Source organism: Mirounga angustirostris, unplaced genomic scaffold, assembly GCF_029215605.1.
Source record: "Mirounga angustirostris isolate CCGP_5_RB_7025 unplaced genomic scaffold, mMirAng1.0.hap1 SCAF_17, whole genome shotgun sequence".
Classification (NCBI taxonomy): domain Eukaryota; kingdom Metazoa; phylum Chordata; class Mammalia; order Carnivora; family Phocidae; genus Mirounga; species Mirounga angustirostris.
The window spans coordinates 56,129,081-56,142,382 of NW_026991725.1; the positions used below are offsets into that span (position 1 = coordinate 56,129,081).

The 13,302-nt window shown below is 47.4% G+C and overlaps 1 protein-coding gene across 1 annotated transcript in view; it reads left to right on the forward strand.

Annotated features, from left to right (window-relative positions):
- The window catches only part of TOP3A (DNA topoisomerase III alpha), a 30,819-nt gene that overhangs the window by 3,668 nt on the left and 13,849 nt on the right, over nt 1-13,302 (forward strand). Inside the window, exons 2-12 of the mRNA XM_045889741.3 lie at nt 599-658; nt 1,805-1,878; nt 2,724-2,799; nt 3,773-3,881; nt 4,901-5,044; nt 5,200-5,370; nt 5,641-5,741; nt 7,619-7,693; nt 8,943-9,025; nt 11,113-11,320; nt 12,955-13,140. Of these exons, the coding sequence (XP_045745697.1) occupies nt 599-658; nt 1,805-1,878; nt 2,724-2,799; nt 3,773-3,881; nt 4,901-5,044; nt 5,200-5,370; nt 5,641-5,741; nt 7,619-7,693; nt 8,943-9,025; nt 11,113-11,320; nt 12,955-13,140 (1,287 nt within the window). The remainder of the gene's footprint in view (nt 1-598; nt 659-1,804; nt 1,879-2,723; nt 2,800-3,772; nt 3,882-4,900; nt 5,045-5,199; nt 5,371-5,640; nt 5,742-7,618; nt 7,694-8,942; nt 9,026-11,112; nt 11,321-12,954; nt 13,141-13,302) is intronic.

Genomic DNA, 13,302 nt, shown 5'->3' on the forward strand with positions numbered 1-13,302 from the left:
CCCTATGGAGAAAAGTGGGACCTACTCAGAGAGGGTCTTATTCATCCATGATTACAAGCTAAGGAATTGCTTTATAGACTGGGTTCCAGTTCTGACTAGGGCTCATAGTGTTACTGGATTTTAGAGCCAGGGGAGAACCCAGAGGTAAATTTATTCAAAAATAAATTGATGTTCAGAAAAGTGAACGACTTGCCTGTGTTCACAGTTGACAGGTACAATTGTACAGCCAGAAAGTAGTAAAAGTATATGGGGAAGAAGGAGAAAATTGTCAAGAGAATTATGTCCTAATCCTTCTTCTGCCTTTAATTTGTGACGTGACCTTGGACACATCCATTCTCATCCATGAAAAGATGTTATATTAGCCGACCTCAAGGTTACCTTCCAGCATAAAAACTCCATGGACTCTACCAATTATGTGCTTGTAACTATTTCGAGGAGCCACTTGATAAATGGTCTTAGTAATATAGCCTAGTTTTTGTCTTTAGGAAATACTGTTACTTTTCAGTATTATCGCTTACCAGTGTTCTGCTTCATCTTTAGGCTGAGGAATCCTTTGTTTTCAACGTAATCGATCAATTGTATTTTTGTTTTGTTACAGAGGGAAGGATTTTCAAAATTCAACAAGATCTATGAATTTGATTATCATCTATATGGCCAGGTAGGTGTCTTTTAGATCTGTGGGCCATTTTGGGGTATGTTCCTGGAGTTTTTCGTTATGGCTATAAAAAGAGCAGCTGTTTACTAGAGGTCGTCCCTAAACTCCTTGCATCTTGAGTTATTCGATCGAGAAGAATGAGCCTGGCCACTGTAGAATAAGTCACAATCTTTTAAGAATAACGATTGTTAAGACCTAAAGATCCCTGATGACAGGCAACCATTTTATCATTTATAAGGAAGTCACTTTTTTTTTTTTAAAGGTTTTTTTTTTTTTTTTTTTTTTAAGATTTTATTTATTTATTTGAGAGAGAGAGAATGAGAGACAGAGAGCACGAGAGGGAAGAGGGCAGAGGGGGAAGCAGACCCCCCGCTGAGCAGGGAGCCCGATGCGGGACTCGATCCTGGGACTCCAGGATCATGACCTGAGCCGAAGGCAGTCGTTTAACCAACTGAGCCACCCAGGCACCCAGGAAGTCACTTTTTAATTAAATGTGGTCCCATCTCTTTATAACAAGAAAGAAGCAAATACATAAGAGTTTGAGGAAACTTTAAATCCCATCAAAGGCATCATGGTGCTAGAATCAGAAAGGTGATTGTATTACTGTGGCATTTGGCTTCAAGGAGACATATTTATGTTCATTTCTTCCTGATCAACTAGGTTTGGTTTTATTTTTTTACAGACTTTTTTTTTAGAGCCATTTTCGGTTTTTAGAGCAAAATTGAGAGGGTGGTAGAGAGATTTCCTATAGAACCCCTGCCCCCCCAACACACATATACACACCGCCCACCCCCACCCCCACCCCATGATCAACATCACTCACCAGAGTGATATATTTGTACAATCGAGCCTACACTGGCACATCATAAGCAGCCAAAGTCCATACTTTACATTAGGGTTACCTCTTGGTATTGTATGTTCTATGGGTTTGGACAAAAGTATAACATGCATCCATCATTCTAACACCATGCGGAGTATTCCCACTGTCGCTAAAGTCCTCTGTGTTCCATCTGTTCATTCCTCCCCACCTCCCCCCAAGCCCCTGGCAACCCCCTTTTTTTTTCCTTAATAGAAGTTTCTCCCTTTTATTTGGATGATCTGGCAAAATATAATTTCTAGAAGACTAATGTGAATTTTGTTATTATTCAGAATGTTACCATGATAATGACTTCAGTTTCTGGACATTTGCTGGCCCATGATTTCCAGATGCAGTTTCGCAAATGGTCAGTACAATTCCTGGGGGAGGAACTTTCTGATTATTACAGTAAGTTGTGAAATGCTACAGGAATTTTGAGGCATGTTGATCTCATTGTAGAGCTTACAATACTCAGGCGACTGTCTCAGTCCATTCGGGCTGCTGTAACAAAATGTCATCAACTCGAGGGGCTCATGAACGACAGAAATTTATTTCTCCCAGTTCTGGCTGCTGGAAGTAGGAGATCAGGGTGCCAACACGGTCAGGTGAAGAGCTCTCTTCCCCGTTGTACTCTGCTGACCTCTCACTGTGTCCTCACCTTGTGGCAGGACTTAGGGAGCTCTGTGAGGCCTCTTTTATAAGAATGGGATTTTATAAATCCCGTTCATGAGGTAGCACCACCCTTGTGACAGAATCACCTGTGAGAGTCTCTCCCTTCTAACCCCATCACATTGGTGTTAGGATTCCAACATGTGCATTTTGAGGGGACGAAAACCATACAGACCACAGCAGTGACCTAAGATCAACTGAACCATTGTGAATTTTTGCCCTACGTTTAGAATAAACAACCACTCTGAAGGGTATTTCCCTTAAAATAGCCAGACCTATTTCACGTAGTCCTTGGGTTACATTTATCCTGTTGCAGACATGAATGAAAGAGTCCCAGAATTTCTTCTTGGCCACTCCTGTTGTCACAGAAAGCAGGAAGGGCTTTGTACAGAGGGTCGTAGCCTTGATTTTAATTCTCTGGCGTTTTCATGTGGGACTTTTTCTGTTGGGGATCCATCACTGGAGCAATTTTTTCTCATTAAAATGGGGGACTTTCCATCCTGTGCTGAGGTTGGATATGTTGTGTTTTCATTTCTTTTCTAGGCAGAGCTGCAATCCCCTTGTCCTCTTTGAAGCAGAAATTGAAAAGTACTGCCCAGAGAATTTTGTAGACATCAAGGTAGGATGTTTTAGAAGACATGTGGCACTGGAGTTGAGCAGCTTCCAAGTACAAAATAATTGAACTGTGATTCCTGTGTTCTGAATGCATTAGAATTTAGAGATCAAGTTTCCCACCACACTTAGTACCATGATTTTATTTATTTTTTAACATACTTTTTAAAGATTTTATTTCTCTTAGAGAGAGAGAGAATGTGAGTGGGGGGAGGGGTAGAGGTAGAGGAAGACAGAGAATTCCAAGCAGACTCCACGATAAGCGTGGAGCCCAACTCAGGGCTCGATTCCACAACCCTGAGATCACAATGTGAACCAAAGGTCGGACGCTCAACCGACTGAGCCACCCAGGCGTCCCAGTACCATGCTTTTAAAAATTACTCCCACTCATCATATAAATGAGGCCATTTAAACTAAGTAGCCAAGGAACTAAAGTAAGCTTTTTTGTAAGTAGTGGTTGTTTAAATCCTAGGGATAATATTGTTAAGTTATTAATCCTAGATTCAGCCCTAATTAACATGGAGAGACGACAAAGTGTAAAGGGTCATTTGACAGCAAGTTATGAGTTCTCAAGCAGTCAGGGCACCTATAATTAGTTCACTGCTAACTGGGAAGCCTTCTTGGGGGCAAAACTCAATTTAGGGATTTTTTTTTTTTTTTTGGACCAGTTCATTAACAGAGCCATGAGAGTTACAAGTATGTGTTAGAACTGAGTTTCAGGTTTCATCAGACTAGGGTAGTTGTATTAAACCCTCCGGCTTCTAGAAGCTCACTTACAGGTCTGTGGTTCTAAGCTGGAGGATTGTACTGTTGGCCTTGGCATCCTTAGAGGTGGTAAGAGCAGTTTCCCAGATCTCTCCTTCTCGCCAAGTTGCCATGTTCCAAGAACATCACTAGTCTTCAGTCAGATCTCTTTAGCGGAGAGGTGTTAAGTGATTGCATTTGTGCTCTCCCTGCTCTTTCCCCACTGGGAATTTCAGAAAACTCTGGAACGAGAGACTCGGCAGTGCCAGGCCCTGGTGATCTGGACCGACTGTGATAGAGAAGGTGAAAATATCGGGTTTGAAATTATCCATGTATGCAGGGCCGGTAAGTGCTGTGGCTTCTGAGTTTCCGTAGTTTGGGACCACAGAAGTAGATGGTTCCCCTGTGCGGACGGGCCGTGGCTGCGTTCCTCCCCAGAGAGTCTCCCCCCTGGATCCATCAGTTCTCCCCAGCTATGTGTCCTGGAGCAAGTTACTAAACCCTCGGGAGCCTCAGCTTTCTGGAAAGTCAGGCCAGTCTGACACAGCTGTTAGGGCTGCATAAGGACTAAATGAGTTAACCAGTGGCACAGACCATGTAGCCTAGGGCTTGTGACGTGTTAGGTCCAAGTACATGGCCAGCTCCTCAAGAGCAGGGACTTTGTATATCCTCTTTCTTTACGTATTGAATATTTCTAAGAGAACGTATACACAACATACGTGCAGTACAAAGAATAATTCTAGAATGTCGTGTTTGTCTGCTGTGTTCTTTGTACAGTACCGGGATATTAACACGTACTTGTTGAAATGAATTTAAGTGACTCGAACAGGGCTAATGACTTCAGGTAACTTAGAGGAAGTGATGTGTGGCCCATCCTCAGGCTTCAGAGAGTGGACGGCTTCCGTTTTCCCAAAGTGTGTTTGTGTTGAAAGCTGTAATGACTCCTGGGAATTTAAGCACATTAACTTTCAGGGACAGTGTACGTGTCCTGTGTTATTTCCATGCCAGGACGTAAAATTCCCCCGTAGGATCTTTCCATTGACAACGTTTTTATTTTCCGTAAGTGTCTAAGAGAGCAAGTGAGATTAGGATCTTGAGAGGCTCACCAAGAGAATAGCTGAGATTCACTTGAATCCCTAAAATTCATACCACTGTTATTTCTCACAACACTAAGTTTAGCGGTTATAGTGAAGTTTTCCTCTTAGGTGGCTAGGCATGCTGTTTATTTAACCTAATCAGAAAATTGGGTGCCTCACATCGTCTTGAGATGGTTTTCCTTCCATTCAGGGTGGTTTAAGAAAAATGGGCCCTTTATGCTGGGACGGCAATGTGATTTGACTTTGACCTTGGTGATTCTTGCACAGTGAAGCCCAGTCTCCCGGTGCTGAGAGCCCGTTTCTCTGAGATCACCCCCCGAGCCGTCCGGGCGGCCTGTGAAAACCTGACCGAGCCCGATCAGAGAGTGAGCGATGCCGTGGACGTGAGGCAGGAGCTGGACCTGAGGATTGGTGAGCCACCGGTGAACTCCTGGGCGCCCACGTGGCACACTGGGTGTTGGGTTACAGAACTGAGAATGATGTTCGTGTGTAAGTATGTGCAGCTAGCTTTGATCTTACAGTCCACCACTTTCTCCTTCCTTCTTCCTTCCTCCCTCACTTTCTAGGAGCTGCCTTCACTAGGTTCCAAACCCTGAGGCTTCAGAGGATTTTTCCAGAAGTGTTGGCAGAGCAGCTGATCAGTTACGGCAGCTGCCAGTTCCCGACCCTGGGGTTCGTGGTGGAGAGGTTCAAAGCCATTCAGGCTTTTGTGCCAGAAACCTTCCACAAAATTAAAGGTAAGGCTGGGGGAGTTGTTTATGGCGTGGAGCCCAAGGGCCTGGGAAGAACCGAGAGCATAAATGGCACTAATTAACTTTTTCAGCCTTGCTGTCCTTCCTCCCACCCTGTTACAAGGTTCAGAATCCACTTAGTTTTCTTAGGGACCCAAAATATTCCCAAAGCAATGTTTCATATCCCTTTGGACTTCCACTGCAATATACTTTCTCCTCTCTGTCCTATCATGTGGCTTCCGTGAGTCACGGCCTTCCCATTTGTCCCCAATACAGTAACTCATGACCACAAAGATGGAGTCGTAGATTTCAACTGGAAAAGGCATCGTCTCTTTAACCACACGGCTTGTCTTGTCCTCTACCAGCTGTGCATGGAGGTAAGAAATATTTGGAATTTTAATGATCTGGGAAAACCGTTCTGTAGGTTCCCAAGCCAGTCCTTCTCTTAGGGGAGGTGATCCTGCTCCATTTTCCTTCTGAACCATAGCTTTCCGCTTGCATCTCAGTATCATTTTTGGGGAACCAATAAGACCAGAACTCCATGAAAACAACGCTCAACAATCTGAAAGTAAAGGGTCTGTAGACCTTTTAGATGAAGTCAGAAACTGTAAGAACTGTATAGCTTCAGTCTCTCCCTGCAGCAGAATGCTGTCACCGGAGACAACTCGGGATCTTCTAGAGCAGTCTAGAACAATAGACTTCTAGAGCTGGAAGGAGTTTAGACAGTATCTGGTCCAGCCTCCTCTTCCACTGGTCGGATGAGGAGATCTAGAGAGAAGAAAGTCACAAATGAACAAGTGAATTTCATACGGGGACTGATGCCAGGAAGTAAAAGGGTAAAGGAACAGAAACCTGCCTTGGGGGCGGGGGGCAGGGAGCGGGAATGTTCTAGATGGGGTGGTCAGGGAAGGCCTCTCACGGTGACCTCTGAGTGAAGGTCAGGGTGATTAGCAGGAGGCAGCCAGCCACAGGAGAGCCTGGGGGAAGCACGGATCAGGAGAGTGCAGCACATCAGAGGGCCACGGGCTGGTCAGTGGCCGAGTTGTGACCCTTGGACCGATCGTCCACACAGTGGTGCTCAAGGAAAGCTCAGAGATCTCTACTTCGATGGGTCATGTGTGCCCCTGGCCGAAGGCCCCAGGCAGGTTTAGTAGTGATTTGGGAAGGGGGATGGTAACTTGTGAGCAGCTGCTACAGTGCCAGTCTTATGTGATTTTATTCAGTCCTCCTGGTGCCATGAGGGTGGTGATGCTGTCCCCACCTTACAGGCGATGTGGGAGGAAGTTAAGTAACCTGTGCACAGACTCTGGAGCTAATGAGGAGCAGAGCACGGCTGGATCCCCGTGTATGTGACTATCCAGCCCCTTCTGCAGACCACACTGCCTCCCAGGAGTCACTCTCCCCACTGCTCCACCCTTTGACCCTAGAGGTCACGCAACCACTGGCATGTCTGTGACACTGCACATTTATCTGTTAATAAAAGAGAGCTGTCCTTTTTCTACTTCGCTAGAATGTGGTGCAGGAAGGCCTGGCAAGTTGGATACTTTCGCGTTCCTTGTAAAGAGCACCTGGAGCCAACTCCCATTTGCGGGGAGAAATGTGGATTTTGAAATACAAATGTCCTCATCAACAAATCAGTTAGACTGAGTTCTTTGTCCATTTATAGTCTCTTAAAAGTCTGAAGTTGGGCAGGGCGCCTGGGAGGCTCAGTCGGTTAAGCATCCGGCTCTTGATTTCAGCTCAGGTCATGATCTCAGGGTTGTGAGATCGAGCCCCACGTCGGGGTCCACGCTGGACATGCAGCCTGCTTAAGATTCTCTCTGTCTCCCTCTGCCCCTCCCTACCCTGCTCTCTGTCTCAAAAAAAGAAAAGAAAAAGTGTGAAGTCAGTCTTAAGATTGAGTTCTCCAGCTTGTAGTGTATAATTTCTCCTATTTCTGACTTGGTATTATCCCGAATTTAAAAAAAGAAAAATGTACACTGCACGTATAGATAGGAAACGGTTCTTCGGAGATGCACAGGCTGTTGTGAGGGCTTATGAAGTTGCCCCTCAAAGCCTTGGTTTGAGCGGGAAGGTGGTGATGTCTCCACCACACTGTGGGCTACAAGCCGACCTCACTCGAGGTCCTCTCCCGGCCGGAGCAGGGACCTCTGCTGGTGGTGTCGTCCAGAATGGTGAGCTGAGGCTGCCGCAGGAATGTTGGAGAAGGTGCACCAACAGGTTACTATGGCCTCTGCTTTTTCTGGCTTTCTAGGATCCCAGGGCAACCGTGGTGGAGGTCAGGTCTAAGGCAAAGAGCAAGTGGAGGCCTCAAGCGTTGGACACTGTGGTATGTTCCAGAAGAGTGTGCCAGGTGCTCAGGAGCGCTGACTTCCCGTGGTGGGGACCCGGCTTCTGCGGCAGATAGTGGCCCAGTGGCAGGAAACATCACCCTTTACAGAGCCGTGTAGGAAAGTGCTTGGGAAGAAAAAAGCCCCAAAACAGGGCCTGCTTAGTCTTCTAATGCTGGGGTTTGGTTTTTTTGTTTGTTTGTAAGTTAATAAATGCAGTATAGCTGCTTTGTGTGGGGTTTGGGAAGCCTCAAGAGGAAGACACATCACCCCTCACCTTGCCAGCCTTACGCAATCTCTGATACAATCGGAGTGTCTTCCTATTTTTTTCATACGCGTGTATTTTTCATTGTTGTAATTGGAATAGGTTGTTTTTTCCGCCCAAGCATTTTTTTAATGTTTCTGCATAATCTGTATACACATCATTTTTAAAAATCTGCATTAATAGCCTACTTTAAAGGGAACAGAGTTTTTCAAATTTTTAGAGCCACCCCCGTTGGACATAACTTGGAGTTAACTACCTTGGGGCAGGGGGTGCCCTTTCCCAAAGACCACTTTGCAGGAAAATTCAGAGTATAGTTTCTGTCGGGATTCACCCTAGAGATTGAACATACAGAGCAAGCAGGCTAAGAGAAACATGCAGGGACTGGTGGGCAGTGTATTCTTGATCTGTGGTGTGGCATGGTGTGTGTGTGTGTGTGTGTGTGGTTGGATTGACAAGGGGAGAGTTATGGATTGATTTCCTATAACAGACATAAGTGTATTATTCCTCACTGGTTAAGTATGCTTTCACATACAGCCATCAGCATTGGTGGAATGTCACCAGGGGGAAGAACAGCCAATTATCTCCCAGGAGTTCTTGAAGAATGGTATTCGTCACCAGGAGAAGTTACTAGGGCCCGGGTGGTGTTCCCAAAGTTCGGTTCCCAGACTGCCTGTGTTAGAATCTGTGTATTAGCTGGCTTGTTGAAAAATGCTGATTTCTGGCCTCTATCCCAGCCCTCTTCTGTCAGTGCTCAGGGCCCGGGAGTCTGTTGCCTCCCTGGGTGATTCTTGCTTCTGCCCATCAGATCTACCCCGTCCCTGCCCAGCAGGCCCAGAAAGCTTTCCTCAGCACAGTCTTTCCCCCTCTGTGTGACAGCAGCTGGAGTGACAGGGGCCAGACATTTGTGAAGATGAGTTGTGTGGCCGTGCTGTGCCCTCTGACTCCTGCACTACGCCCTAACTTGCCTGTGACACGTTTAACAGGAGCTTGAGAAGCTGGCTTCTCGAAAGTTGAGAATAAATGCTAAAGAAACCATGAGGATTGCCGAAAAGCTCTACACTCAAGGGTAAATATTCCACATTTGGGAATAGAATTCAGTGCATCTTTGTCAGGGTGAAATACTTTATTTATTTTTAGAGAGGGGGGCGCAGAGGGAGAGCGAGAATCTTTTTTTTTTTTTTTAAGATTTTATTTATTTGTTTGACAGAGAGAGACATAGGAAGAGAGGGAACACAGGCAAAGGGAGTGGGAGAGGGAGAAGCAGGCTTCTCGAAGAGCAGGGAGTCTGGTTTGGGGCTCGATCCCAGGACCCTGGGATCATGACCTGAGCCGAAGGCAGACACTTAACGACTGAGGCACCCAGGCGCCCCAGGAGAGCGAGAATCTTTTTTTTTTTTTTAAGGTTTTATTTATTTATTTATTAGAGAGAGAGAATGAGAGAGAGAGAGCATGAGAGCGGGGAGGGTCAGAGGGAGAAGCAGACTCCCCGCCGAGCAGGGAGCCCGATGTAGGACTCGATCCTGAGACTCCAGGATCATGACCTGAGCTGAAGGCAGTCGCTTAACCAACTGAGCCACCCAGGCGCCCCGGAGAGCGAGAATCTTAAGCAGGCTTCACACTCAGCATAGAGCCCAGCGCGGGGCTCAGTCTCACACCCCTGAGATGATGATCTGAGCCAAAATCAAGAGTCAGACACTTAATTGACTGAGCCACCGGGCGCCCCATTTTATTTTATTTTTTAAAAGGATTTTATTTTTAAGGAATCTCCACGCCCAACATGGGGCTCGAACTCACAACCCAAGATCAAGAGTCACACAGTCACCCACTGAGCCAGCCAGGGGCCCCAGGGTAAAACATTTTAGAGCTTATGGGAAAATACAGACTGTCTAGACATCACCTGAACTCTGAAGTAAAAGAATTTTGACACTTTTCTTTTCTTTTCTTTTTTTAAGATTTTATTTATTTATTTGATAAAGAGAGACACACAGAGAGAGGGAACACAAGCAGGGGGAGTGGGAGAGGGAGAAGCAGGCTTCCCGCCAAGCAGGGAGCCCGATGTGGGGCTCGATCCCAGGACCCTGGGATCATGACCCAAGTTGAAGGCAGACACTCAACGACTGAGCCACCCAGGCGCCCCGACGCTCACTTTTCTGATATGAAAAAGGCATTTCAAAATCACTTCCTAAAATAAGAGCCCATAGAGTGAATTCCCATCCCACTGTTGACCTCTCAGCAGCTGCCCCCAGGGCCTTGGCAGGTGGCACACAGCACCTTTGGGAGTCGTTTGCCATCGTAAACCATCCAGGGACAGTGTGGTCCTCACAACCAGCGTGGCAGCCACTCACCACAGGGGACTGTTGAACACTTGAAATTTGGGATGTGCTGTAAGTGTAAAATATGCACTGGGTTTTGAAGACTTGTATGGAAACAAGAATGTAAATTATCTCATTAATGCTGTTTAAGTGGCCAATAAAAAAATGTTAAATTACACGGAGGGTCCACATTATGGTTTATTAGGCAGCATTATTCTTTCTCTGTTTTTTTTTTAAACATTTATTTTTTAATTTTTTTTCAAGATTTTATTTACTTATTTGAGAGAGAGAGAGAGAGGGCTGAGTGGAGGGGCAGAGGGAAAAGCAGATTCCCTGCTGAGCAGGGAGCCCAACCTGGAACTTGATCCCAGGGCCCTGAGATTATGACCTGAGCCGAAGGCAGATGCTTAACTGATGGAGCCACCCAGGTGCCCCCCAGCATTATTCTTTCTGTGCTCGAAGCGAAGTCGTAGAAGCAGGCTCCATTGCCACTGTCAAGGCTGTGCAGGTCACTGGCAGAGCAACGAGGGATCGGGCCGGGGCTGTGTCCCCGGCCACACAGGTGCTGGCAGGCCTAGCGGGAGTGTGTCCCACCCCGTGCTGCCCCCTCACTTACGCTCTGGCTTCTCGGAGCATCTCAGCCAGCGAGCCTGCTGTTACTCACCCCATTGTGGGTCCCATGTGAGAACCTTCCTCAGCAGAGGGAAACTAGGTTGCCTTCCGTTGAGCCCGCTAAGGCAGATGGGGCAGGACAGGTGTCTCCGGGGGTTTCCAGTCTAATTCAGCTGTTTCTAGAGCAATTAAAGCAATTTCTTTTTCCCTTTGTTTGTCTTTGTTCTAGGTACATCAGCTATCCTCGTACTGAAACAAACATCTTCCCCAAAGACTTGAACCTGACCATGCTGGTGGAGCAGCAGACCCTGGATCCACGCTGGGGGGCCTTCGCCCAGAGCATTCTAGAGCGGGGTGGCCCCACTCCACGCAACGGGAACAAGTCTGACCAAGCTCACCCTCCCATCCACCCCACCAAATACACCGACAGCTTGCAGGTCGGTTTCCCTAACCCCGCCTCCTGGAACCCATGGGGAAGCGAGGGGTCAGTAGCACTTGACTGTACTCTGCGGGCTCTTACTTTAGGAACTAAGTGATTTTGAAATAGCTCTTACATTTTAGCAAAGAGATGTCAGTGTCAAAATTCTCTTGCTTCACCATCCTGCTTGGCTTCCATGAGCCCCCTCCCGCCCCCCAGGTTGGGTCTACTCTGTGCAGCCCCACTTCCCGCTCTGTCAGACCCTCCACACCTGGCTGGGCAGTTCACCTTCCCTGTGCCTTTGCACAGCCCCCATGGGGCCTCCCCAGACTGGACCGGGTTCCATTGCCGTCCTGAGGCGGTGACACCCGACACTGGCCTCCTGTCGCCGTCCAGGGGCGGCAGGGCTCTGAGGCAGCCCTGAGAAAGCTCAGGCATCTCACCTGCTCCCGCCCTTCCTCAGCTGGGGGATGCACTCCGTGAGGCCAAGCTGGTTGGGCTTGTTTGCAGGCTTATTGCAAAGCTAAATCCGGTCTGGTCTTTGTTTCCTTCTTTTATTAATACATACGTTCTTCTCTGGCTTTAAATGTGGTATGTGTTCGTTTTAGACAGTTTAGGAAATTCAGAAGATTATAAGGAAGAAACATTTGCTATTTCCCCATATGCTGAAATATTTTCAAGTACGACACTTAATGATCGTGTAGATATACCATAATTTATTTTGCCAAATGTGTTTTTGTTTTTTTTTTTAAGATTTTTTATTTATTTATTTGACAGAGAGAGACACAGCGAGAGAGGGAACACAAGCAGGGGGAGTGGGAGAGGGAGAAGCAGGCTCCCAAGGAGCAGGGAGCCCGATGCGGGACTCAATCCCAGGACCCCGGGATCATGACCTGAGCTGAAGGCAGTCGCTTAACCAACTGAGCCACCCAGGCGCCCGCCAAATGTGTTTTTTAAGAATAAATTGCCCCCCAAGGGCGCCTGGGTGGCTCAGACGGTTGAGCGTCTGCCTTCGGCTCAGGTCATGATCCCGGGGTCCTGGGATCGAGTCCTGCATCGGGCTCCCTGCTCCTTGGGAGCCTGCTTCTCCCTCTGCTTCTCTCTCTCTCTGTCTCTCATGAATAAATAAATAAAATCTTTAAAAATAAAAAAAAAAAAGAATAAATTGCCCCCAACTTTCTGAGACGTGATGACAGTTAACGTTTATGTCTGTGTCTGTGTGGACCTCCCGTTATTTCCTTGGGATCCGTTCTTAGAAGGAGAATTACTGGCCGTGAGTATGAGTGTCTTAGGGGCTTTTGACAGATCGAGGCTCACTAGACCCTTGATTACTTACCTGGTAGAAAATCACCGCAAACCCTGGGAGCCGGGGCTGCTGGCTACAGCTTTCCGTGTCTTGTACACAAGGGGTCTCTTGTTAGCTGTTACGCTTTTACCTCGTTTTCTCCTTCGGCTGGGTTTATGTCAGAAAACATCGGGCATGTTTGCCTGGCACTCCGTGCGGGTGCAGAACCTACAGGAGCCACGTGCCCTCTTCTGTGCAGAACTCGAGGCTGAAAGGTGGCCTAAACCAGGTCAGACTTCCGGTGAGGCTGCGGTCCTTGGGCGGTAATATTCTGCAGGGAGTTGCAGACTCTTCTCTTGTCTTCCTAGGGGGATGAGCAGCGACTGTACGAGTTCATTGTGCGGCATTTCCTGGCTTGCTGCTCCCAGGATGCTCAGGGACAGGAGACCACCGTGGAGATTGACATTGCGCAGGAACGCTTCGTGGCCCATGGCCTCATGATTTTGGCCCGAAACTATCTGGACGTGTACCCATATGACCACTGGAGTGACAAGGTAATAAAGCGCAGGCCCAGTCAGAGGTCAGAGTTCACGTTCTCCGTGAGCCTCGGGGAGAGGGGAAGACAGTCGTGTTCCTGACCCTCATGCCGTCCGACGGAACAGGGCCAAGCGCTTCAAAATGGCAGTTGTCTTTTGCCTCAGTGCTGCGTGGAGTGA